This window comes from Arvicanthis niloticus, chromosome 6 (genome assembly GCF_011762505.2).
Source record: "Arvicanthis niloticus isolate mArvNil1 chromosome 6, mArvNil1.pat.X, whole genome shotgun sequence".
Lineage (NCBI taxonomy): Eukaryota > Metazoa > Chordata > Mammalia > Rodentia > Muridae > Arvicanthis > Arvicanthis niloticus.
The window spans coordinates 91,015,651-91,042,514 of NC_047663.1; the positions used below are offsets into that span (position 1 = coordinate 91,015,651).

General features: G+C 50.4%; 1 protein-coding gene across 8 annotated transcripts in view; it reads right to left on the reverse strand.

The window, feature by feature from the left end:
• Pkd1 (polycystin 1, transient receptor potential channel interacting) overlaps positions 1 to 26,864 on the reverse strand; it is a 46,991-nt gene that overhangs the window by 10,212 nt on the left and 9,915 nt on the right. For 3 of the 8 annotated variants that reach the window (XM_034505113.2, XM_034505110.2, XM_034505108.2), the window contains exons 2-28: positions 21,528 to 21,599; positions 21,343 to 21,414; positions 21,002 to 21,171; positions 20,084 to 20,755; positions 19,787 to 19,970; positions 18,443 to 18,663; positions 18,068 to 18,183; positions 17,438 to 17,564; positions 16,906 to 17,141; positions 15,673 to 16,425; positions 14,459 to 14,590; positions 14,074 to 14,249; positions 13,632 to 13,765; positions 9,557 to 13,179; positions 9,212 to 9,361; positions 8,050 to 8,193; positions 7,684 to 7,963; positions 7,404 to 7,617; positions 7,175 to 7,352; positions 6,716 to 6,868; positions 5,774 to 5,918; positions 5,063 to 5,683; positions 4,589 to 4,745; positions 4,149 to 4,401; positions 3,833 to 4,028; positions 267 to 437; positions 47 to 190 (exon numbers count right to left, since the gene is read on the reverse strand). In XM_034505113.2, the coding sequence (XP_034361004.1) occupies positions 47 to 190; positions 267 to 437; positions 3,833 to 4,028; positions 4,149 to 4,401; positions 4,589 to 4,745; positions 5,063 to 5,683; positions 5,774 to 5,918; positions 6,716 to 6,868; positions 7,175 to 7,352; positions 7,404 to 7,617; positions 7,684 to 7,963; positions 8,050 to 8,193; positions 9,212 to 9,361; positions 9,557 to 13,179; positions 13,632 to 13,765; positions 14,074 to 14,249; positions 14,459 to 14,590; positions 15,673 to 16,425; positions 16,906 to 17,141; positions 17,438 to 17,564; positions 18,068 to 18,183; positions 18,443 to 18,663; positions 19,787 to 19,970; positions 20,084 to 20,755; positions 21,002 to 21,171; positions 21,343 to 21,414; positions 21,528 to 21,599 (9,494 nt within the window). The remainder of the gene's footprint in view (positions 1 to 46; positions 191 to 266; positions 438 to 3,832; positions 4,029 to 4,148; positions 4,402 to 4,588; positions 4,746 to 5,062; positions 5,684 to 5,773; positions 5,919 to 6,715; positions 6,869 to 7,174; positions 7,353 to 7,403; positions 7,618 to 7,683; positions 7,964 to 8,049; positions 8,194 to 9,211; positions 9,362 to 9,556; positions 13,180 to 13,631; positions 13,766 to 14,073; positions 14,250 to 14,458; positions 14,591 to 15,672; positions 16,426 to 16,905; positions 17,142 to 17,437; positions 17,565 to 18,067; positions 18,184 to 18,442; positions 18,664 to 19,786; positions 19,971 to 20,083; positions 20,756 to 21,001; positions 21,172 to 21,342; positions 21,415 to 21,527; positions 21,600 to 26,864) is intronic. The other 5 variants (XM_076937203.1, XM_076937202.1, XM_034505112.2 and 2 more) reach the window with 3 other exon arrangements.

A 26,864-nucleotide genomic window follows, 5' to 3' on the forward strand; every position in this document is an offset into this window, starting at 1 on the left:
GTCATCCCCTCCTCCTTGTCTCCACCTCAGCAGGTGGTAGCCTTACTTGCTGCAAGCACCTCCTTCTCCACAAGGCCCCCATTGGCTTCAGTCTCCACAGACAGCCAGTCGTTGACCAGGAAGAAGGTGCTACGGGCGCTTTGCAGGTCCCTGACGATGACATGCTGCAGGAACCAGGCAGGGCTGAGCCCTGTGGAGAAAAGCACCTCAGTGAGGACTGATGCAGGCTGGCAGGATACAGGAGTAGCATCAGCTATCACCCAGACCTTTGTTGTCATGCCACACTCGGATCTTCCACACGCTGCCCAGGCTGTGCGGGGTGGCAATCTGGAAGATGTCCAGGCTGTTTCGATGAAAGGCTCTGTCCCCATCTAAGTGCCGGTGACCACTACGGTTGTCCTCTCCATACAACATGATGCCGACGTGAGCTGTGGTACCTAAAAAGCAAAGAACTCTGGGTGTGCTATTCATTATATACAAAACTTGATGGGCCATCTGTTTGCCAACAAAATAGATCATTCTTAGCTTTAAACAGGTTTTATAATTTTTATTTTTATAGTAATGCAGACTGAACCCTGGGCTATGTATGCTCTACCTAGGAGGTCCATCCCTGGTCATTTTAAAAACATCTTATTTTACTATAGACTTTGACTAAGTTGCCCAAACTAGCCTGGAATTTTCCCTCACTTGCCTGAATTTGTGATCCCTCTGCCTCAGCCTCCCAAGTAGCTGGGATTACAGGCGTACACTACCAGGTTCAGCATACATAGTTCTAACAGACAAAAATCTCAGTTTCCTAAATTTGTTAACAAACACCAAGCCCACAGCAGCATGGCTTCCAGTAGCCAGGACCATAAACCTTTCCAGCAAATCAAGTGGTAGAATCCACATCACTAATGACCAGGCCTCCTCACAGGCCAGTCCCCCAGACAACAGCTATACAGTGAGGGAGTCTCCTTTCCTCTATAGATGAACTCACAACTTTAAAAACTGGGTACTCATCTAATAAAAAAAAAAAAAAAAAAAAAAAAAAACCTGGGTACTCAGAAGAGAGAACTGGCAGCAATAACGAAAGCGTGGCAAAGCAACTGGTGGGGTTGGGGCAGTGCTCAGGGCACAGCAAGTACTCAGCAGGAAGCCCTGAGTCCATCTCAAGCGCGCGCACACACACACACACACACACACACACACACACAAACACACACACCATGAGCGGAAAAGGGCAACACTGGAAATAAAATTAGGATAAAAAATAAACAAAGTTGTTGACGTAAAAGCTCTTGCCTTGGACTCTGTCAGCAAAGAGACTTTCCATGTAAACAAGGGAAGTTGTCAAAAAAAAAAAAAAAAAAAAAAAGAGTGGGCTGTCTCAGCAGAAGATGCTGGTGAAAGCATCCCAAAGAGCTCTCAGGGACATTCCATAACATTCACAGCAAATAGAAAACGTTGAAAGTCAATTTGACCTTGGACTATGTCGCTTGACAGAGCCTACTCTGTCTCACAAGTCACTGGAGTAGTTGCGTTCACAATATTTGAAGATTCCAAAAGCAAGCAATGTGCTTTCACTTCCAGGGTATCTGTGTGTCTGTCTGTCTTGGAATGGACCTTACTATGAAGCCCAAGCTTGTAAACTTCCCCCAAGACAGGGTTTCTCTGTGTAGCCCTGGCTGTCCTGGAACTCACTCTGTAGACCAAGCTAGCCTCAAACTTAAGAGATCCACCTGCCTCTGTGTCCCAAGTGCTGAGATTAAAGGTGTGAACCTCCACTGTCCAGCCAGGCTTGTGAATTTTAAGTGAAATACTGAGGAAATAGTAATATCCTTAATACCCTTGATTAAAAACAAAGCCAAACGCCGGGCGGTGGTGGTGCACGCCTTTAATCCCAGCACTTGGGAGGCAGAGGCAGGATTTCTGAGTTTGAGGCCAGCCTAGTCTACAGAGTGAGTTCCAGGACAGCCAGGGCTACACAGAGAAACCCTGTCTCGAAAAACAAAAAAAAAACCAAAAAAAAAAAACCAAAAAAACAACAACAAAAAAAAAACAAAGCCAAACAAAACCACTTCTACACACAGATCCATGCCTAGGCCAATCATCATCAGAGCAGCGTCCTCCAGTAGCTGATGGGAGCAAAAACTGCAGAAACCTAGAGCCAAATATTAGGCAGAGCTCAGGAAACCCTAAGGAAGAGGGGGAGAAAGGATTTAGGAGGCAGAGGAGTCAAGAACAAGAGGAGAACACAGCCCACAGAATCAACTGGGCAGGACTCGGGCTCACAGAGACTCAAGCAGCAATCACAGAGCCTGCGTGGGTTTGCCCTAGACCCTCTGCATACATGCTGTGGTTGTTTAACTCCTAACAGTGGGAGTGCAGTGTCTCTGACAAGTGGGGCACCTGCTCTTGGGACTCTTTTCCTCCTGGGATGTCTCACTCAGCAGTGACATGAGGTTTGTGTCTTGTCTTACTCCATCTTATACCATGTTTAGCTGGTCTGCTTGGCAGGCCTGCTTTTTTCTGACAGGAATGAAGGAAGGGGAGGCTGCAGACGGGATAGATTGTACAAGAGAAGAAAAAAGCAAAGCCCCACTGATTTTGGGAGGCATCTGTGTCTCAGCTTACAGCTTACTTATGGAGGTCAGAGGGTAATTTGCAGGAGTTGGTTCTTTCCTTCCATCATGTGGATCCCAGAAATTGAATTCCAGTTTGGTCCAGTACCTTTACAACCCATTTTTCCAGTCTACACAAACAGTGAGCTCTTATTATTATTTCTTTAAACTTTTTTTTTCCTAAAATTCTGAGACAGGATTTTACTATGTAACTCTAGCTGGCCTAAAACTTCCTATGTAGATCAGGTTGGAGTCCCATCTGCCCCTGCCTCCTGTCTGCTGGGATTAAAGGCATGTGGCCGCATACCCAGCTAAATACCTTGATTTGATTTTTTTGTTTTATTTGTTTTTTTGAGAGAGAGAGTTTCTCCAAGTAGCCCTGGCTATCCTGGAACTCACTCTGTAGACCAGGCTGGCCTCGAACTCAAAGATCTTTCTGCTTCTGCCTCCCGAGTGCTGGGATTAAAGGGGTGTGTCACCAATGTCAGCTAGCACCTTGGGTTTCTTTGTTTTGTTATTGCATTTTATTTATTGAGTACAAGCTACAGTGCACATGTGAAGGTCAGAGAATCAACCACAGGGTCTGTTCTCTTCTTTTAGCTTATGGGGCCTAGGAACCAAACTCAGGTTGCCAGGCTTACCTGCTGAGCCATCTCTGCAGCCCCAACAATGAGTGTCAGTGTTAATGCTAAGCATCAGGTGGGCATGGCAGTGCAGCCTTTATTCTCTAACCCCAGCACTCACTTCAATCCATGGCACAGGCAGGTGGGTATCTGTGAGGGCAGCCTGGTCTACACAGGGAGTTCCAGATCAGTCAGAGCTACAGTGTGCCTGGCCCCCGCCCCGGCCAATAAAGAAAGAACTAAGGATGGGCTGCAGACAACTACAACAGTGCATTTGAACTTGTGTGCGAGGCTGCTCTGTAGAGTGAGGAGCACCTTCTTGGCTCTTGGACCTGTTGTCTTTCTCAGGAAAGACAAATGAATCTAAGTTTCTCTTTGTATGTGTGCAGCACTGTGGATGAAACCCAGGCATATACATCCTAGGTCACTGTTTTGCCATTGAGCTACACTCACAATCCATATTTGTTGTTTAATCATCTCCAAGGTAGGTCCTTATTTACATTCTGAGTACTGTCTCCATAATCACCAGACAGGGTCCAGGATCCAGGCTGGAGCATCGAGACCAGGGTAGACTCCATATCTCCACCCAGTCACCCCTCTCCTTACCTGAACCTCGGCTCCAGCCGGTCTTAACAAGGATTTCATATTTGAAGCGGCCCCCCTTCCCACAGAATGGGATGACACGGACCCGGCTAACATCCAGCCGGTCCAGCTTGTGCAGGATCACAGCCATGACCACATAGGTCACCAGGCATATGACACATGTCAGGAGGACAATGTAGTTAATTCTTGCAGATGGTTCCTGGGGAGAAAGAGTCATCAGGTACAGGTGGCTTCAGCTCACTCTCCTTTAATTTCTAAGGATGGAATCAGGAGGCCCTCTCAATATGAGAAGGGATCCAGGAGCAGGGGCATTACTCACAGGAAAGATGAATTGGACATGGCTGGGAGGCACAAAAAGGCTGGCACCAAAGGCAGTGAGGTGGCGGGTGAGGCAGACAGCCTGGCTGGGTGAGGTCTCCTCCAGGGGTACAATCCCCTCCGTTCTCCACATCATCATCTCCTCACTGAAGTACTGGCACAGGGATGTATACAGGCCCACAGACACCTCCAGTGCAGACCAGTGGAAATGGCTGGTCAGGTTCAGGTAGTAACTCCTGTCCAAGGTCCCAGTTCTATAAGGGACAGAGCAATGTCATAGCCAGACTCTGATTGCCAGGTGTCATGGCCAGCCTTCCTGTTGCCCTGGTTCCATAAAGCCCACACACCTGTCACTAATGAGGGCCAAGTTACATTCACCCTTCTGCCACCTCCTTCCTCTCTGCAACGCCCATTTCTGTGATTCTGGTGGGAGGCACTCACCCTGGGGCAATGAAGAAGGTGTAGAGCCTGTGATCAGCACTCTCTAGCACCTCCAGGCTGATCCTCCTACTGGCCGAGCAGTTGTACTCATTGGGCTGGGACACCGAGTGCAAGTACACAGCCAAATAGGGCTCAGGCTCCTCAGACAGATAGTGCTCTGGGGGCAACATACACAGTATCAGACAGCCACCAAAAAGCTCATCACCCTGAGGACACCCTACGAGTTGTTGCCAGGGGGATTAAGGGCCATCTAAGCAGAGGACTACAAGAAATTCCACATGGAAGTCAACACATGCTTCTCTGTGGCCACAGGTATATGGGCTTTAGGAACCAGGGCAGCAGGAAAACTGAATGTTAGCCAGACCCCCAGAACCAGTGAGTGCAAATTGAATGCTACTTGCATAAAGACCCCCCTCCCCAGGGACAAAGAAGGAAGAAAGGCAGGCAGCTCATGTGCCCACCCCTGACACCCACCATTAAGCACTGTGTAAGTGATCCTTAGATGCAGCCCAGCTTGAGGGTTGCTGTTCTCTGCAGTGACCACAGCACTGATTGAGGCCTGCGGCTGTATAATGGTAGAACCCACAGGATTGTGGGAGCTCTGGGCAGCCTGGTCTGAGTTGTTTGGCACCTTCACTGTGATGGCACGCTCTGTAGCCAACTGCTCAATAGGGATCTGGGTACCAGTCTGTGTCTGGAAGGCCATAGATGCCACTTTGGTGGAGACAGTATAGTTGCTAATATAGCCAAAGGGAAAGGGGTTGGAATCCACAAGGAAGATGAGCTGCACCACATCACTGAGGTTCGACAGGGCCCCACTGAAGGCCTCAGGAATGGAGAAGTGGCAGGTGGGCCCCAAGGCTTTGCCATAACACAGAAGGCTGAGTGGGTCTGAGCGCTTGCCCAGAGCCACAATCTCCTCGCCCGCAAGAGTCAGAGGCTCCTCATTGAGCACTCGAGAACGCATGAGGATGCACATGAGGGCCGATGAGAGGTTGTAGGCCTTGGATGCCACCATCAGGGAAGGCGGCTCTGCCCCCAACTCCAAGGGCTGTGGGCCCTGCATGTCCAAGCTGGCCAGGTGGATGAGGTCACCTGGGACAGGCAAAGGAAGTAAGAGATGTTAAGAAGAGGTGGTAAGAGCTGGAAGGGGGGGCCAGGAGGTGGGATGGGCAGCTTGTGCACCTGTGATATTGAGAATGCTGTCAGCAATGGTGGTGGGTGTCAAGGTGCCCTCAGTGGTTTCAGCTTGCAAGATGCGCATCATGCCCTCCAACTTCTGTAGCATCTTCTTCAGGCATGAGCGGCACATGAGCTCCCTGCTGGACACCTACAAGGAAGATCAGCATGGCGTCTAGACCCATCCACAGGGTACAGACTCGTGACATCCATGGGTTCCACCCCCATGCAACTAAATGGCTCTGTCTCCTCATACTGGCTGAGATTCAAGGCAACTTCCTGCCTCTAACCCTGCACTGGTCACCTGCCAGGATGGAAATCTAGGCTTTCCTTGCTAAGACTTCTATGGCTCCTCCCAACCCCAGGATGCAGCCAAGTTTTTCCCGAGGCCTATACTACAGTATCCTGATCACCCCAACTATCTGTTTCCATAGCTAATAGTAAGGCAATGTCAAGGGCCTGGATAAGTTCAAATCTAGATACACTCAAGGGTATAGAAAGCCACATGCCGATAGTGACCTCTATCCAGAGCTCTCTGAGTCTTTGTCCTCTGAGGACTTGACTGTTGTCCTGGCCCCTATACTGATCCCCACCCTGACAACATGCCTTTCCCGTCAGATATGGCCTGCTTGGCTCACAAAATCTACAGCTTGGAAAATTTATACCTCATAGATCAGTAAGGCCATGTCAGGTAAGCCTAGTTAAGTGGGGCATGAGGACAGGCCTGATGAGAAGGCACACACACCTGGACTACTCTTTCTATCTGGGGATACCCTAAAGTCATCGGAAGAGCATGTGAGCTCATACTGGGAGACAACAGTGAGGATGCAGAAAACTGGCAGAGCCTGGGAAGAATATGGAGTCTTGAAGCCCTCACTCACTGCACATATGTCCACTCAAGCACACGGGGCTGTGAGTGGTGCAGAAGGCTACATTTATCTGTCTTACCATGCACTGGGCTAATGCAGCAGTGATCTGCTGGATGTCATCCACAGTGTTGACCCGCAGGGAGATCAGGGTCTCTGTGATGTTCTTACGCATTTGGGCTCTCAGCTGCTGCTCAAGGTTGGGCTCTGACACCATATCTGGGGCCTGCTCATACTGGAGAAGGCGGGGAACATAGGAGAACCATGAGAAGAGGACAGGCCTCCATGTGATATCTGGCAAGGTTTCTAGAGTACAGTTATGAGGCATGGGCAGGGATATAAAGATCAAGGATAATTCAGGTCATGTATAGGGCTCAGGGTATCAAGAGAGTACTGGAGGTGAGGTGACCTTGATAAGGGCCCAGGATGTGGTAGAGACTGAGGGCAGGCCTTGTCATTCCAAGATATTAGGGAACTACACTGGTTTGAACTAAGTCATGGAGCACATGTGTGGGCTCCTTCTCAGCCTGTGTGCACTGACCTCATTGAGCACAGCAATGAGGGCTAATGAGTACTCGATGACATGCTGAGGGTCAGCCTGCTTCAGGAGCCCAGGGAGCACACTAGCAGTCAGGCTGTGTAGCCAGGGTATGAGGTCTGCAGCATTTCCACCGGGTTCTGGTAGGACAATGGTCAGAGACCTAGAAAGTGGAAGTGGACTGTAAGCAGTTGGCGGTCAGCTGGTGTTCCCTTCCCAGGGTTCAGCTCACCTGTTGAGTGCAACCACAGTAGCACCCAGCTGGTCTTCTACAACCACAGCCAGGCTCACCACAAAAAGGGGCTGGAATCCAGGAGGCAAGACAGCCCCATAGGTAGAGAGACTACCCTTATAGATGCAGAAACTCTCACAGTAGCTCTGACGACAGCGCTTTAGTGATAGGGCATATACCAGTGGGGCTCCACCATCCTCTGCATCACGCCACCCTATGGACAATGGCATCAGTACAGAGTCCAGACCCATAGCAGCATCTCCAGATAATCCACACTCACCTGTGCATTCGAAGTGAACCTTAGTGGTGAGGCCACGCACAGAATCCAATGGAAACAGGCGGCAGGAGCCTCCAAGTGGAGGACGGTTGGGCAAGAGGCGGATTGAGGCATAGCCCTCTTCCTGCCCTGAGTGGCCCAGCACAGTGAGTGTGAAGATGTAGCCCTCCCCATCACGCAGTGCACCAGGCCGCACTACCAGACGCATGCCAGTGTTACCGGTGGATGTTGTTGTTGTATTCAGCACCAGAGTCTTATTGCTGAAAGTGCGAGCTGCCCAGCGCTGCATGATGGAAGCATGGGGGACATGGTGAGAGTGGCGTCCTGGAGCCTTCCCAGGATACCTGCTGTCTAACAATGGCTACTTACCCCCTGCTTGGAGCCACTGCTGCAGTTGTGGCAGTGACCCTCCAAGTACACATAGGAGCTGCTGCTCACTTCATACACTGCTTGTGCCTTGCAGGACACACACTCAAGAGATACAATGGGTACCCGTCCACTTCGGATCAGCACCTAGAAGGGACAAGCATGTCACAGGGAGGCTCCACACTCTGTGTATGCTGGGAAAGCTTCTTGGACCAGGTCACTCAAGTTTGGCCCAAATTCCAAGTTGTACCTCTGGGCTGGAGTGAAGTAAGTGAGCTAACTAGCTAAATCCAGAATGGCATGTGAGTAGTATCAGTCCAGGGCCTTGGTGGCCTGGCAGGAGGAAGCATTGGCACCCACCGACAGAAACAAAGCATCCAGGAAGTCAAGGTTAGTTGCTTTTTACATAGCTCTGTCCCAGAGATGCTGGCTGACCTGAGTGGGGCCTGGAACAGCTCAGTCAGGCAGGACCTACTGAGTGTCCTCTTCCTTGGAAGACTTTACTATGTAGGTGACCTGAGAAGGCTTAGTGCTGGGGAAGACAATCTGCCCCCCTCCCCCCAGGCATCAGAATTGCCCAGCACCCCTCCACACACACTGGCAGGAGTCATCAGTCTGCAAAAGAAGTGGTCCTTATCCTTATGGGAGATCCAGGGAAGAAGTCTAAAAACAAGAACTGGCTCACTGCCCCAGAAGGAAGGCCATGTTATGTGGACAATTGCTGTTGCCTAGGTAGGCAAGGGCCTTGCTTTCTCATTAGTAGCCTTTCATTCTGGCAGAATAAAGTGCATTGTTTACAAACCAGAGTGCTTGTATGACTTAAGATTCATTTTGGTTTTCAGACACAGGTTATCATTGTGTTGGTAAGATTAGAACTCCCAGTCTTCCTGGCTCTACTCTCAAAGTGCTAGGATTACACAAGTGCCACCATGCTAACCTGTCCTCTCATATTTCACACAACTAAGATACTGTGTCCTGGATTTTCAGATAAAAGCAATGCTTTTTTGATCATTTATCATTTTTTTGATCATTTATCAAAATCAGCAGTAGGTTAGAGAGAACTCACAGCCCCAGGGGATACTACAACTAGGACTAAAAAATACCAGGCTGGAACCGGTCCTGTCCTGGCATGAGGACACACTGGGAGGGTGGGGATGTGACCCACCGTCTGGTTGGTGGCTTCTTCCTTCCGGCCTGCTTTCCACACTATGAGGTTGAAGGTATATTCTACACCAGCGTCTAGGCGTTCCAGGGGGATGGTGACCACACTGCTCCCACGAGGTCCAAAGTTCAGCACACAGCCACCTGTCTCACTCTATGACAGCAAATAAAGGAAATGGGGTGCGAGATCATTAACCATCCTCAAGGTAGAACCTAGCCTAGAAAACCTTTTTTATGCTGGGCCTAAGACCCACCCCAAGAATAACCCAAGTGTTAGGCACTTAGAAGACATGAACCATGAGATGGAAGAGGCAGGGAGGACCTGTTACTCTAAGTCCCCATGGCTGACCTGTGTTGAAGCCACGCAAGCCCAATGGAAGTTGAGCGGTGTCTGATCACCATCCTCCAGATTAGGGTCATAGGACTTGCTCCCATCCAGCACCAGGTCCTGTGTGTCTGACCATACCCGGTATGAGCCACCTTCAATGATGGGTACCAGACGCTCAGCAGCTACTGTCACATTGGCCTGGATACTCCGTGACAATGGTGTGTCCCCAAATGAAACCACAAACACAAAGCAGTAGTGGCCCACAGGCAGTGCCAGCCGTGGCACCACCAACTGGGGCCGGCTCACATCCACACCAGGCAGTACCATTTGAACCGTTCGTCCTGGCCGTTGGCAGCTGGCAGTTCGATATACTTCCCATCGATACTCAGTCTGGTATGAGACACAGTTGCGTAGATCAACATGGGCCTCTAGGTAGTTGCGCTGGGAACGTCGCATCAGCACCTGCAGAGGCAGCGCTACCTCCACTTCAGGTTCCCTGCAGGCCAGCACCTGGACAGTCACTGTGGCCTGTGCCACAAAAAAACTCACTAGGTTTGTAGCATTCACCTCTACACGGTAGTCCCCAGGATGTAGGTAGTAGTGGTCAGCCCAGGATTCCTCTGTTTCCTGTACTGGAGTCCCATCCCCAAAGTCCCAATGGTAGGTTACATGCCGGGGACTAGGGCTTGTAGCAGCCTCAAACCTGGCTGAGCGGTTGGTAAAGCAGCGGCCACTTTGAAGTGTTACATATTGGATTATATCCTGGACTTCCACCATGAGTGTGAGGTTCACACCACCCAGTTCATTGAAGGCACGCACATGGATCTCCAGTAACCCTGCAGCCACAGGCGTGTAAGTGACATCACGGCCAGATAAAATGACTAATGAGTCACCCTGAACTTTTTGCAAGGAGAAATACCAGGCATAGGCAACTCGGGAACCCCGCTGCACCCGGGCTGTGAAGTTCTTCTCAGTGCCTGTGGCCATGCCTGGATCACAGCAGTTGGGTACCTGCAGCCCAACAACAGGCTCCAGTACTAAGATGCGAACCTGTGCCTGGGCACGGCTCACGTGGTTCTCAGCCTGCACGGTCACCAGATGGTCTCCAACCCGAAAGAAGCTGTGGGAGAAGTGGGGACTAGGGAGCATTTCAGGGATAGACCCGCCAACCTGAAGTCGGAAAGTAACAGCAGAGCCAGCTGCCAGCAAGACTTGAAAGTGAACTGGCTGCTCAGGTGCCACCACCTTGCTGCTGGCCCACAGCACCAGGCTCACAATGGGCTCCTCTACTGTGAGATTGTACATGGCTGAGACCCAACTGACTGCATTGGAAGCATTAAGCCGCAGAGAGAAGTTGCCAGCAGAGGGGAAGCGCACAGCAATGTACTGGCTGTACTTACTACCACCTGGCAAGGTCCAGTACCAAGTCACATTGGTACCTTCGGCCAGCTGACCCCAGAAGGGTACAGTGGAGCCAGTTGCCACGAAGATGCTATCTGGCTCACTGGTTCTGATGCTCAGGCCACTCACAGGCATCTGTATGGACACTTCAACTGTGGCATTGACTGAGCCCAACTGGTTCTCAGCTGTGACTCTGACCAAGTGTAGGCCAGGTGTAGCAAAGGTATGGGTGGTGGATGGCGTGGAAGTCTCCCAACTTAGTCCTTCCTCCAGGTACCAAGTGTAAACAACACTACTGCCACCAGCCAATTCAGCACCAAGGGTGAGGCTCATGTTGACAGCAGCTGGATTGGGGGCTGCAGATAGGGTTAGACTCTCCACAGGCTCCATAAAGTCTATAGTACGGTTGGTTGAGGCACTGCCCAACATGTTAGTGGCCCTAAGATGGACATAGTAGGTGCTAGCTTTGAGTGCAGTGAGAGAAAAGCTCTTGCCACTGCCAATGAGGGTGAGGCCGCCATCCTGCTGGGCTGTCCAGCTATAGGAGATGTTGGTGCCATCCCTAACTGCAGCTTGCAGCTGCAGTGTGTAGTTGGTAGGGAAGCAGCAGCTGCCATTGCCCCCCACCACCTGCAGCCCCTCAATGAGCTGCAGAACATAGATGAAGATGCTGTCCTGGGCAGACCCCACCTCATTCTCAGCTGTGACAATAATATTGAAGGTGCCCACAGAGCGGAAGGTGTAGGAAATAGTGGGGCCGCCTGGAATGGGTGTGCATCTGTCACAGAGCACCCAGGAGTAATGCACATCACTACCCACCTCCAACACGGTACTAAAGCTCACACTACCATTCAGGGGCACCACTGTGCGGCTGGCGTTGATGGTGAGGCCCCGCACACGCTGCTTTACGGTGACATTGAGTTGGGCCTCACTATGGCTCACCTCATTCCAGCCAGACACCCTGACAGTGAAATCACCAGTGCTGCTGTAGATATGAGTGACCTCAGGGCCCTCGTGCTGGCTGCCATCTCCCAGTTCCCACAGGTAGGTGGCAGGGCTCCCATTGCCCATGGCTGAGAACAGATATGGCTGCTGCAGCTCTAGCACACGGGAGCCATTGATCCTGATGCCAGTGACTGACACAGGCTCCTGGACCTCCACAAAAGCCGAGTCATTGGTAGAAGAGATGTTGTTGGACACAGTGACTGTCACCAAGTAGGAGCCTGGTTCTCGGTAGATAAATGTCACTTCAGAGCCCCCAGTTTGGGTGTGGGTAGTGTCTTCGGTGCCAAAGTCCCAGGTATATCGGTACGGGAATGGAGGCCAAGAATAGGCAGCCAGCCAGGCTTTATCCCCCAGCTTCACAAACTGCCTCTCAGGCTGCAGAGTGATGTTACGTATCTCAGGTTCCACACAGATGCTGGTAAAATAATGTGCCTTGTTCACATGGCTTGACAAAACCAATGCCAGTGGGAATATGCCACTCCTAGTGAAGTTGTGTGTCACTGATGGATGCCCATGGACAGTCACATTGGAGGAGCCATCCCCAAAAGTCCAATCAAAGAGGTAATGGGCAGAATCCCCAGTGACATAAGCCTTGAGCTGGGCACTGGGCTGTGTGGGGATGCAGGTAGAGGGCTCTATGCGTAACACCTCCAGGACAAAGACTTGCACATGCAGGCTCTGGGACAAGTGGCCAGCAGGGCTGGCTGCTCCTACTGTCACTGTGAAGTTCTGGGCCCGCAGGTATACATGCTGTACTGTAGTCTCAGGTCCTGTGAATACTGTGCCATCTCCCATGTCAAATGTCCATGTAATGTTGTCACCTGACTCCACAGAAGCACTGACCACCATGGGGGCTCCCTGCTCCACAGACGGGTTCAAATACACAGTCAGGCCATGCAGTTCCTGGAAGACCTGGATGTCTGCATATGCTGCCACACTGCTCACTGTGTTGTTAACCTCCAAGGTAACTCTGTAGGTGCCCGTCATGTTGTAGGTGTGGTTGAGTACTGGCTGGCTCTTTATTAGGACAGGTGAGCCATCCCCAAAGTCCCACGTATATAGGACACCATCAGCTGAGGGCAGTGGGTATGGGGAAAAGGTGATGGGTCGGCCAGCCACCAGGACGTTGCTGCTCATGCCAATAGCCACATTGGGGAGAAGAGTGCGCACACTCACTGGCACCTGCTGCGTCAGATTCTCATAGGTATTGTACACAAGGACCGTCAGGTTGTACTCACCTGTGGAGACAGGGCCAAATGGGACTTCCTACTCACAGAACCCCACCAAGCACCTGTTACTGCATGGACACAGTGGTCACACCCAGGCCATGGACTGGGCAGAGCACCCAAGTCCACAAGGAGCAAGAAAATGGATAGGACCATTTCTAAGCACAACTGCATAAGGGTGAACATGGAAGCGAATACCAGCACAAGCACACAGCACAAGTATCACATGCTAAATAAGGAGTGGGGCTGTTAGGGTGTGCAGCCTCAGGCGTTTCTACAATTAAACAATGACCCCCATCTTACTTTCCCCAAAAGGCTGAAAGTTGAAGACCAGAGAACCCCATTTCTGGAAATTTTAAATTGAGGCCTGAGGAACTCTGTCAACCCCCAATCCTCGATGTGTGGGTGCCCAAAGGTAGGCTGTCCAAGCTCAGGACACGAAAGGCAATAGCCCCACCCCTCACCTGGGGTAGTGTAAATATGCGTGGTATTGTGTTCCACCAGCACCTGGGCCACTGTGGGGTCTGGAACCTGGAAGGACTCATCGTAAGGAGGCTTGAACTGGCGGAGTAGCTGCTCCCCATCTCCAAAGTCCCACCTGCCAGGGCAGCAGGCAGATAGTGAGCAAGCAAGATGAGCAGGCAGGGTGCCCCCGGCTCTGAATGAACTTCTACAACCACTCTTTCCCGATTCATGGGTTCAAGGTACCACATCGGCTCTACTATACCAAGACCTCTGGCCCTCATATGGCCCTACCCACTAGTACTCCCAACAGAGGAGGAAACTGCAGCTCTAAACCAGGACTCCAGGGTAAATGCTAGGGGCCGAAATAAGAACCCGATGCCATCCCCAACCCAGGCCCTGTTCAGCTAGCCAGTCCCCCTCTCTAGACCCAGAGGCACTCACAGGAAGGCCACTTCCACAGCTGAATCCACCAGCACACCACCTGTCAGTGCCAGTGTGGCATTGGGGGGCAACACAGCCGGCACTGCAGATACCCACAGCCCATGCATCTTGTTCATCCGCTCCACAGTGACATTGTAGTTCACGGTGATGTTGCTCACATGGTTAGAAGCTGTCAGCTAAGGAGACAGGCATCAGTGGGTATGGCCCAGAGGCAGCAAGGACAGACCAATGGGTGAAAGGCCTCGAGCCCCAACTCAGCAGCCTCCCCACACTCACCCACAGCTGCAGCAGGGTCCTCAGGGGCAAAGCAAAGCAGAACAGAAGGCAAAAGTGAGCACCCAGATATCCCAGGACCCCATGCCTCCCGCCACTGGCCTCTGCCTACCGAGAGCTTGAAGATGGCAGCACTCTGGTATATTACATTGAAGACGGTGTTGTGGAAAGTCAGGGACTGCTTATCATCAATGGTCCACCGGAAGGCCACATCTGAGCCAGCCTCCACCATAGGGCTGTACCGCTAGGGAAAGGACATGACATTGGCTGAAGCTACAATTTTGTTCCAACCTAAAGCTGACTCTGCTCCTGGGCCCTTCTGTCCCCCTCAGACTTACTGAAGAATTTTGTGTGTGCTGCAGGGTAGACAAGGGGGGTCTACCAGTTGAACCCTGACTGCAAGGCACTCATGTAAAGGGGGGCAAGGGAGTACCCAGGACCATGTTGGTTTGGAGCTATATAGAATAGGGGCCAAGCTGGGTACTGAGAGCCAGTGTCGAGGACACGTCTCTAGTCTACACCCAAGTGCTCTTAATTCCACCTTGACCTCTCCCTCAATCCCTGCATTTGTGAAGTGGACCTAGCATCAGCAACATAGTCATCCTGACCAGTCAGTCCTCATAAGCTTCCTTCTCAGGTGGATAATCTTTTGGGAAAACATTTGAATCTCAAGGAGCCTCAGTCTCGTAGGTTGATCCAGGTCAATTCAGAGCAGGTGTATCCACAGGGGAAGCCATAATATACAACTGGACAAGTCATGAGACACAGACAGAAATGGCCCTTTAAATGAATGACTGCTGGTGCTACGGTGGGCATGCCCAAGATAAAGACAGTGCCATCCCCCTGGGGTACTAAAGTAGCTCGCTAGATCTTGAGCTTTCAGATCCCATTTCAATAGGCACCTGCATCAAGTAGCTATAAGCACTGCAGATCGCCCAGAAACACATGGAACTCGTGGAGGCTCAGGGAAGGGAGGGGGCAAGTGTGATGAAGTGCTTCCTAAAATCTCAAGAGTAGGAAAATCTGAGTCTTTAGAACAGATGTTCTAACTGTGGCCTTCAGTAACTTACACATTGTTAAATGGGGCTCAGGTGTAGCTCACAACAATAAAACCTGTCTACTGTGTATGAGTCCCTAGGTTCCATACCCAACACCACTAAGGAGATATAATCACTAAGTAGGCAAGGGCTCCCCTACAGGTCCCACTGGTGTCTATCATGTAATAGACACTACCATCCCGGAAAACAGCTGAAGGGTATCCTTCCTCAATGGGGAGGTGGCTTCCTGAATTTCCATTTAGAGGGCTGGGTTGTAGGACACACTTACCACCAGGATACCCTGCAGCACTCGGGCCTCAGGGCTTGGCACAGCACGAAGGCCACAGATGGGCTCCTCAGCTGTCACCCTCAGGCTGAGGTTGGCCTGGCTGGCTCCATTTTGTGCCACAATCTCCACTGCATGATCCCCCTCCTTGAGCCTGGGCAACACCAACACTGAGAACAGGGTTCCATTGGCCTCTTCAGAGCAATCTTGCTTGAGAAAATCCACCTCAGGAGGACAGGCATCCTCAAAGGGAGCACTAGTATTGCCCCCAAACCACTGAGCTGTGGCAGTGGCATTAGCACCAGAATCTACCTGAAGCACCAAGACTGAGCCATTGGTTGGCACATAGATGTGACCATCAAGGGCAACAGGGTGAATGACTCTCAGCCCAGCTACTGGAGAGACCACACTGAAGCTGCAGGACAGGTTTTGCCTGGATACTCTGTTGCCCACTGTAGCCCGGACCTCATAGTGCCCAGGATGCTGTAGTCCAGGGTTAGACCCAAGGCCCAGCAGTGGGGTAAGCCGCTCTGTGACAAAAAGCAACTGTAGGGAGCAGACAGAGCCAGCCCAAGCTTCTTCCAGATGGACAGGCAGGTTGGTCATCCAGTCTGAGGCATTGGTTGAAAGGTGCAGGACTTGGCCAGAACAGCTGGAAGGCAGGGGACAGCGCAGGAGGGTACCTGGGCCAGCATCATGCTGTAAGCCAATGATGTCACCAGGGAGCATAGGAGCATCCTGGCTGGGGAGAGTGACCTACAGAAGAGGGAGGCAGTGTTATATCACATCTCCATAATAAAGACTAGAAGGACAACCAAGACAGAGTGAACAAGTTACCCGTATCAGGCCTCAGCACTGTCTGTCAATGGAGTCCCTGCCCCAAGGCACTCATGGCTGAGACAAAGAGGACATTGCAATACAGGGGTCATGCACAAGGAAGATATAGCAAGAATGAGTGCCACAAGTGGAAAGAACTTTCTCAGGGCTCTAAGGTTATAAAGCAGGCAGCTGTTCTAAGTGAGAGTACAAGTTCCCCCTTAGAAGACAGAGGGCAGATGACAGAGGCCCTGAGAAGGAGATGAGACTGGGTTCTGGAGCAGGATGCAGGCAAGAGCATGAGGGCAAGGCTATTGGGCATATAGAAGCCTGCAAGGTATATAGTTGAGAGACTACAATCTTGGGTAGATAGGGGGAAGTAGCCAAAAATAGGTCAGAGACCCACACCAGGACACATACCAAGTACTGTGTGGGAGGCCCTGCAGGCACAGAAAAAAAGAACTCCTTCCATAGTGTATAGCTGGCCCCAGAGAGTCCAAGCCTTGACACGGACCCATTGATGCAGACATGAGAGTTACACGAAGCATCAAAAGGTACACAGACATTGGCTCCAGGACACCAGAGTTCCTCAGGCACACACTTGGGGGCCAGCTCAGTCCTGTTGTCAGTCTCACTGCTACCTTCTGGGGCCACTGCTGGGAAAGGAAGGATGCCATGAGCTTGATTCACTAACAAGCTACTATCAGGGATGTTCCACTTACCCACTACAAAACCAAACCTTTATAAGCAATTCCCCAATCTCCACCATCACTCTCCTGCCTCTAGACCATACCCAAGCAGGTACCACCCAATCTATCTTTGGGACAAGGGAACAGGATTTGGCAACTCTGTAGAGCCTGCCATCACTCTACCCTGAGGCTGGAATCAGAAGGCATGAGAAAATTCAGACAACCCACTAAGCCTCCAATTCCTTTCCCTTTTAGAGCCCCACCTGCTTCTCTTGAGGGCCGGTACACCTGCAGACGCAGCTGGACAGGCTCCTCAAGCTCCTGGGTCTCAAACTCTGCTGCAGTGAGAAAGGCTTCATGGCTAGGGCTCAGGCCAGGGAACACCATAACCTGGAGGAGATGAGACATCCTCAGCTCAAAAGATCTACCCCTTGCAGTCTAAGTATAGCCCTCTCAAGGACACTGTAAACCTCATTTCATGTCACTTGGGAAGAAAAAACAAATCAAAGCCATCTATGAACAGGAAGCCTGAAACAGGAAGATCATGAGTTCAAGGCCTACTTGGGCTATACAAGACTTTGTGTGACAGAATAAAAATTTATCTGAGCAAAGATTCAGGAGAAGCAGAACTTTTCAGATAACAGCTTTCCATTTCTGTACTCTTGAGTATTTTTCTAACTGTCACACTGGGCACACTAACAATTTTATAACTTCTAACAAAACCAATTTCAGGGGTTTTGCTTGTTTGGTTGGTTAGTTTTATTTGTTATGGTTAGAGTGCTAGGATCTGAATCCAGACATTGAACCATATCACTAGCCCCCACCTTGATTATTAGCAACAGAGCAGTAAAATAATACTGCAAAGGGTTCTAGAACACAGAGGACTGGCCTACCTCCACGGGCTGCAGGGGGCCCTGGACAGTTTCCTGTTGTGCCAGTGGACGAAGGGGTCCAGACAGGCCTCCACCAGATGCTCCCACGAGAAAGTTCTCAGCATCCCACACAGGCCCTAGGGGTGGTAAGTATGCAATGAGGTGCCAGGGCCAGGCAGAGGTGACACTGGGGAAACATTCAGGTTGGAGCTGGACTTAGGGATAAGCCACCTGGCAGGACCATGTGGCTCCCTCTCATCTTGTTTCCTCTGTCTTTATTTCTTCTGATTTAGTCCTAACCCAGGCACAAGAACATTCAGCAAACATCCACAGCCAATACTGAGCTGAGAAGACAAGCACAGGGAAGGGTGGCTCCCGCCATGCAGCAGTCCATACCTCCAGGCCGCAGCTCGCAGACGTAACTATGTGGTGCCGAGCACAGGTCTGTGTTGCACTGCCCAGCAGGCCCCAGCCGCACACAATGCTCTGCTGTGGCTGGGTGTGGCTCCCCAGGAAGCCAGTTCTGGCAGCTTTCCAGGCTGAAGGCCTCACCCTGGGGATCCAGGCCTTCTTCTGTCCCCTCCACAGATGAGAAACCAATCCACACATCCAGGCTCCTATGGCCAGATTCAAGGGAGAGCCAAACCATCAGGGGACAGCTCTGTCTTACCTCTGAGGACACATTCTTCATAGTACCCTGGTAAATGGGCCATATCAGCCTATTTTCCAAGAGGTAAAACAGCCTTAAAAACATTACCCAGCAAGGACCACAAACCTAGGCCTATAGAGCCACATTCATCCAGAATCATGTCTATGGAACCAGCTCTTCTTGGGAACCCAATCTTAGATTTGGCCAAGGCTCACAGGCCACCAGAGCTGAAGGGAAACTCTGAGGGCTGTAGCAAAGGACCAAGACTGTACCTATGAGTGCTGCATGATAGTACTATCAATACAGCAAGGTCCTTCCAGAGGCAAAATTTAGAGGTTCACGGCCAAGCTTAGGCACAGGTACATACACAGGAATATATATGTACAAGGTACATGCTCAGGTGTGGGCACAAGCTTGGACACACAACCTGGGAAGGAGTCACAATGATTCCATGTAGGGCACTATCACCCAACAACTAGATGATTCTGGAGCAAGCCTTAACCACTCTGGACCTCTATCTCCCCTTTTCAACAACACAGGCACTGTAAAGAATGTGATTAACCACTCCCAAGACAGGTATTCCCATTCCACCAGGGAGCAATCAATCACCCGAGAGAGTTGGAGTGTACCCTTACCACCTACCCAGACAGAGAGGATTGTAGGGCCTAAGAATATGTTCCCACAAGCCTGGGCAGGGCATAGGAGCCTGACAGGCTTTCCACAGATGGGACAGCATGTGGCACTGGGAGGGGAGATACTCGGGGGCTAAGGTTGGGGGTGAGCACAGTGGTATGAGAAGAAGAAAATAAAATCAATGGTGACCAACAACTAGTCCTGTCAGCAGGACCCAGGGCCCTCTCCTACAAGACAGGAAAGACTGGGGGCAGGACCCAGCTCCACCTGTTGACACTTCCCAGAAGCAGTTAGAGAAGCTGGCCCTCCCTACATCTGCCTTTACATACACGGAGCTGCCAGCAAATGCCCGGCTGTCCTAGCTCTCCTCCTGAGCCTCTACAGGCTTCAGGGCTCTGCACACACCCCAGAATTCTGGGCAACCACCACCCACTTTGCCCTTTCCAGGATAGGTATACCTGGTAACTTTGGAGACTAGGAAGTGCTGGATGGCAGGACTGTCCACCATAGCCAATGCAGCTCCAGCCCAAGTCCGACATTGCTCCTGTGCTTGCAGCCAGGGTGCCTTCTCTGCCACCAGGCGGTAGCAGTGCCCATTGCCAGGGAAGATCTCTGTGTCCGAGGGGCAGAGTGGGTGCACCACTAGTGATGATAAGCAATGAACAAGACATCAGGGTGTGCCTGAGGCTGGGTGCCAGGCTCTGCCCTACCACCAGCTTACAAGAGAAGCATGAAGGGTGAACCAGGTTAGGTACCTTGGGCAGGCTCTTTATCCAAGGCCAGAATGCTATAGGTGACCTCAAGGGATGAGCCTCCACGATGTCGTATGCCAAGTTCAAGGCTCTCATCACTGTGCACAAAGGATGGGCACACAAGCTCCAGGACAGTAGGTGCCACTTCTACTTGCACCTCTGTCTCCAGCAGAGCTGAGCCAGCCCCCAAGGCCAGCACAACTGTCACGTGATAGTCCCCAGGTAGCACATAGGAGTGGGTGGCAGCAGGGCCAGCCACGTCCACCTCAGCGGAGCCATCTCCAAAGTTCCAGCGTGTTGAGCTAATGAGCAGAGGGGAAGTAATATGGAAGTCTGCTGGCTGGCCAGAGGCCAGGGGTCCATGGGGCCCCACCAGGGCAGCCCCTGGGGAGGCAGGAAAGGTGTGCTGAAGCAGGGTAGGGCCCCCACAGGCAGAGCTGAGAGACAGTGAGATGCTGGAACACCAGGATGAGCAGGCTGCAGAATAGTTAGAGGGCTGGCCTGCCCCACAGAGGCATTGGTTCTGTTCTGAGAGGGCCGCAAGGCCCTCACCAGCTGAGAAGCAGAAGGCACTGCAGGCCTCGGTCTCCAGTGGTCCCTCGTGGGCAAAGAAGAAGGGCACTGCTGCCACAGTACCTGAGCTGTTGTCAGGGAGGCAGGCGACATATTCCTCACCTGGGAACAGACAGACACTGGTTCCAGGGACTTACTTTCTTCTGGCTGCATCTGGGTGCATTGGCTGCACCAACCCTCTTTAAACTCCATGTCAGAGCCACCACCCCCAAAGAGGTCTTCTAGACCCTATCTGGCCACTATCTTCCCATGTATGCCTTTCCCTGCAGCTCCACTCTCCCTGGGTCCTGCCCAATAAGAAAAAATAATGTCATCCCTCTTCTATAGTCCCACACCCACTGCACTCACCACAGGCATTGTCCAATAAGGGGATACTGAGGAGAGGTTGGCCGGCCAGTGGAATGGGCCCCCTGCACGTGGTTGCCTCAGACTGTACCACATGCACCTGCTGCTCCTTTGCCCAGCGTGGCAGCCACGCCAGACCACAGTTGCACTCAAATGGGTTCCCACTCAGGTTTCTGCAGGGGAGGAGCAGGTGTGGGGCACCAGACCAGCAGGGGTGCAATTCAGCCTCCCACTACCCACAGCTCTCAAAACTGGGAGGGGCTAGGGAACAGGGCAAGATGACAGAGGAGGTGATGGGGACAGGAGTCCAATTACTGAGACCCACTAAAAACAAAGAAACTTACATTTCACTTAAATTAAATAAATTAGCAAACACGCCTTCTTCTAATGTAGAAATCCTATTGTTGCTTAAGTCCCTGCAAGAAAGAAGGATGGGCAAAGTGTAACCTTTTGGTGATAGGTAGCTCTTCCTGCTTGCCCTGAGTAACCTTTAGTGTAACCGGTATATCGTCAAGGAAGGGATACTCACAGCTCTACCAGTGCTGAAAGGTTCACCAGGAGCCCGATGTCCAGCATCTGAAGTAGGTTGTGAGACAGGTCTCTAAGGAACAAGTAACCATGGTCATGATAGGAGCTCTGGGCTACTTGAGGGCATACCTGGCTCTCACAGGAGCCTCCCAACATCTAAAACTATGGTTCCTCACCCCACAAGCCCCCACCCCATTCTCTTTTTTTTTTTTTTTTTTTTTTGTTGTTGTTGTTGTTGTTGTTGTTGTTTTTGAGACAGGGTTTCTCTGTGTAGTCCTGGCTGTCCTGGAACTCACTCTGTAGACCAGGCTGGCCTCGAACTCAGAAATCTACCTGCCTCTGCCTCCCAAGTGCTGGGATTAAAGGCGTACACCACCAACACCCGGCCCCCCCACCCCTATTCTCACAGTCCCCATTAGGGCTTTTCTTGCTGGTCTGTGTACCAGGGCACAGCCTGCAGGAAATCCTTTGCCTAGTCAGCAGCAGTGAAAGTTCTTGTGGGAACTCACAATGACCAAAGTGTTACAGCTCTCCAAGGGAAAGTGGGAGCAAGGCAGGCTGCTGGGCCTCTTGGACCTCTTCCGTGACATCCGCTGCTGCCCCTCAGTGGCAGGCGGCGAGATGCAGCAGGCAGCTAGGGTCCAAGGTCAGGGCCACAAAGCAAGAAGTGGCTGTGGTCAAGTTCGCACACATTTTCTCATGAAAGATGTGAGAAATACTTAATCTGGAGAAACTGGAGTAGAAGAGCCAGGGACTTCAGAATCTGCAATCACCTCAGTCCTGTACTGAGGAACCACACAGTGGAGCCACACAGAACAACTGACCTGAGCACCTTCTATGTGGCCTCCACAGCTCTTCTCCAAAAGAAGAACCTTGGGCTACCTCCAGTACAATAGAAGGGTCCCACATCATCAAGGACTGGCTCCTTATACTTCTTACATAAGATGCAGGATTCACCAGGGCTGGAGAAACCAGCTGGTAGTAGAGGGTCCTCAAATGTTACCAAGATGCAGTAGGGGCACGAAGGTGAGATGTATAAGGATGTATCCCTGCTGGATAACCCTATATCACAGTGCTGATGATGACATATAATCTCTCCAACCCAACCATCAAAAATCCCCAAATTCAGGGTTTGGGAGATGGCTCAGTATGGTTAAAGCACTTGCCTCAGAATCAAGAGGACTGAAGTTTAGATCCCCAGAACTCTCATAAATTCTGGCTGATGAGACTAGCCATATTGGCGAGCTCTGGGTTTGATTGACAGAACTTGCCTCAAAGAATAAGATGGAAGAGTAACCAAGGAAGATTCCCAACATCAACCTCAGGATTTTCTACACCCATCTGTACACACATGCAAACATACCACATACACATAAAAATGGGGAGGAAAGGCACCCCAGACTTCAAAAAAAGATGCTATCAAGGTTTGTCTAGAGGCACTGTTGAGAATTAAGAAATGTTGGAGTGGAATGTGGGGAGATAGATCAAACTGTAAGGTGCTTGATGAGAGACCTGAGTTTGATTCCCCAGAATCCACATAAAGAAGTCAGGTGTGGTAGTGCATATTTGTAATCTAGTAAGGGAGTCAAACACAGGCAGATCCCTGGAACCTGCTAGGTAGACAGCCTGCCCTAATTATGCAAGCTCCAGACCGATGAGAGAGACCCTGCCTCAAATTATGGTGGACAGTATTCTTTTTGTTTTGTTTTGTTTTGTTTTGTTTTTTTAAAGAGGGTCTCATTATGTGGCTCTGGTTATCCTGGAACTCACTATATAGATCAGGCTAGGCTCAAACTCACAGAGATTCATCACTCTTGGGTGCTGAGATTAAAGTCATGTGCCACCACTCAGCTGCTGGACAGTAAAGGAGTGACAACTGAAATTGCCCTTTGCCCCACCCCACCCCAGAAATGTTGGGACAGGAGAGATGGCTCAGAGGTTAAGAGCATTTGCTGCTCTTGCACAGGACTCAAGTTCAGCCCCCCATCACCCACATAATGGCTAACAACCATCTGTAACTCCAGTTCCAGGGATCCAATGACCTATTCTGCCCTCTGTGGGCACTATACATATATGGGGCACTGAGAAACATGCAGGAAAAAACATTCATACACATAAAATAAAACACATCATAAAAAATAAAGATGAAGAAATGTGGGAACATGAACTGTACTGCTTTCTACTCTGTCTGTAAACTGGAGTAAAGAGACTGAGAGGAAGGAGTTACAGAAAGGCACTGGCCTTTAAGCCTCAGGAGAGAAGCAAGATGACAGTGCCAGAGCCTAGCCTTGTAATGCAAGTCACCTGGAACCTGTGATGGAGCCAGAACATGCTATCACTGGGACAAACATGTATTTTCAAACCATAAACATGTGTAAGCACAAAAAATAAAGCATCAAGACAAAGAGATGTAAGACTGGAGAGACAACTCAGCAGTTAAAAAACTTGCTGCTCTTCCAGAGAACCCATATTTGGTTCCCAGCACCCACATTGTACAGCTTACAGCCACCGTAACTCCAGTCCAAGGGGACCTCGTACCCTCTTCTGGCTTCCACAGGAAGATGACACAAAACACACAGATACACACAAATAAACAAATAATTTCAAAATCAGGTGGTGTTTGTTTGTTTTAAGACAGAAACATAGCCAGGTCTGGTAGCACACACTTAGGAGCTAAAGCAGGAGAATTGTTACACGTTCTAGAGTAGTCAGGGCTATAGAGTAAGATCCTATCTCAAAACAAACTATAAAACTAATAGACCCAGTACATTCTAAAATAATCAACCTCTACACAAAAGACTATACAGGAAACAGCAAGACACTTAAAAAACAGTAACAAAACCCTAGGCTTGGAAATGCAATAGGACTTCATCTAACCCACCATCTACAGGCCAATCACACCCTTGTTGCAAACCCTAGGAATAAACTATTCAGCCAACGCCAATGATACCTCTTAAGGCTAGTGATGTAGCTCTGTAGCTAACAGCTTCAATCAAAAAGAAGAGTTAAAGAAAGCTTTCATAACAACTTGATATCTGCCAGGCAGTGCTGGCGAACACCTTTAATCCCAGCACTTGGGAGGCAGGAGGATTTCTGAGTTCAAGGCCAGCCTGGTCTACAGAGTGAGTTCCAGGACAGCCAGGGCTACACAGAGAAACCCTGTCTCGGAAAAAACAAAAAACAAAAACAAAACAAAAAACTTGACATCTCCTGACAGAAACAATATAATCATGCTTTTCACCCTCAAAGTATGTAATTGTGTTAATGTCAGAAGTCTAGGCCCAACTCTAATATCAAAGAGGTAACTAGGACTCCACGCATAAAGCCAAATAAATGACCTAGACACTGCTGGGCCCTTTTAACGTCAAACTCTCCCCAACAACCTGCCTTCTTTCTAGCTCCAGGTTCTTAGTAACCCTTAGTCAGCCCTGACATCCATGTCTTTGGGCTCTCTGCCTACATACTCCAATGTCCAGTGAGGCTCTTGGGACAGGAGATCTTGAATCACCCTGATTCAGAGGACAGCCCTTCAGGTCTATACACCACTTCATTCTCTAATTCATGTGAGCCACATTCCCCACAAGACTGTGCTCAGTTTTCTGATGGTGATGACTACCATCAAGAACATGCTTCTTGCAAAGGATCTTCTTCATTCCTTTCCAGAATTGGAGAAACAAAACCTAAGAGGAAGCACCTTGCCAGGCAGTGGCACACACCTTTAATTCCATCACTTGGGGGCAGAAACAGGCAGATCTTTTGAGTTGGAGGCAAGCCCAGTCTACACAGTTGAGTTCTAGGACAACCAGAGCTATGAAGAACAACCTTGCTTCCAAACCAACAATAACAACAGAAAGAGAGAGAGAGAGAGAGAGAGAGAGAGAGAGAGAGAGAGAGAGAGAGAGAGAAGGAAGAAAGGAGGGAAGAGAATAAGCACTAAGTTCAGAGATTCATCTCTACTTCACAGGATGTGAACCATCCAGAATGCTATAAAATCCCATGGTCTTTAGTCATGCACATGTGATAGTCTAGTCTTGTGTACTGGCTGTCCCACTGTCATCTGTCACCCTAGAAGAGAAAAAACATCACACATCCTATGGAAGCAGCACTCAAAGCACCTGAATTAAGATCAATAGGAACCATACCAATGAACAGATTGTAGACTGACACAGGAAAGACTGAACTTGGTGCCATGACATGACCTGTTCCTAAAGCCAGAGGCCATGGTCTTCCTGGACTGGCCTTCATCCCTAACTAATCTCCCAGACACCACCTTGGCCCTTTGCTAGACTCATCTCACCTTCACTATCCAAGCTCCCACAGGAGAGGTAATGGCCATACAAGGGGAAACATCAGTTAGACCTAAGAAAGAACTTCCCAGTGGCTAGTGACAACAGAAAAACTCGAATGTTTTAGGAGAAACCAGGATGTAGACTGAGCAGCAGCAATCCAGGAAAGGCTAGTGAGGGAGGACTAGAGACCAACATAGACAGGCTCTTACATTTGTCCCTAACATGGAGGCTTTCTAGCCCAGCCTTCAAGATTAGAGGAGGAAGAGGAAATATCTCCAAATTTCATTTTCTTGGAAAGCCACCCTGAGTGTTAGCTGCTAGGGTCACCTAAGAAACCAGGTGGTGTGCATCAGCTGCAGGGTACTGGGCACCCCTCCTTATCTCAGAATACTTCAATTCCTCATCCAACCAGGTACTCCACTGAAACCAGGTTCAGTGGAACCAGTGAGGCTCCCTTCCCAAGAGGCTGCTTTGTAGTACTTTTCCCCAGACCTCACCTGAACTTGGGTTATAGCCTAGAAAAGAAACAGGGCCATAGGGAATCTACTCAGCTAAGCTCCCCAAACCTATGGTAGTGAACAAGACAGTTTAGACAGAACTTTGACTCAGACCTCTGGGGCTGGAGAGTAGCACCAACAGACAGGGTGGTACGAAGGGATATGGGGAACAGTGGAGAGACACACGAGATCACTGCCCAAAGGCCCTGAACAGAAAATTTCCATTTCCCCATCTGTTGTTGCCATTACTGTTCTGAGAGTATGGCCAAACCTGACTAGCCCCATCTTCGAAGGCGTGACTTCCTGCCAGATGATGTCACCGTAGTCTGATGCCCAGGAACCATATTCGGATTCTCTGTAAGGTTGTGGAACAAAACAAGGGCAGGCACAAGGTATCCTGGCAGAAGGCATGCAGAAGTAAGGGGCGGCACCACAAGCCCCTTACCTGCCATGAGGAGGTAAGCCAGTAGCCTAGCTAGAACACTGTAAGAGAGCATGGGCCAATTGGGTACTCTGGACCCTCTAAGACCTAAACCAGCAAATTACAGAAGA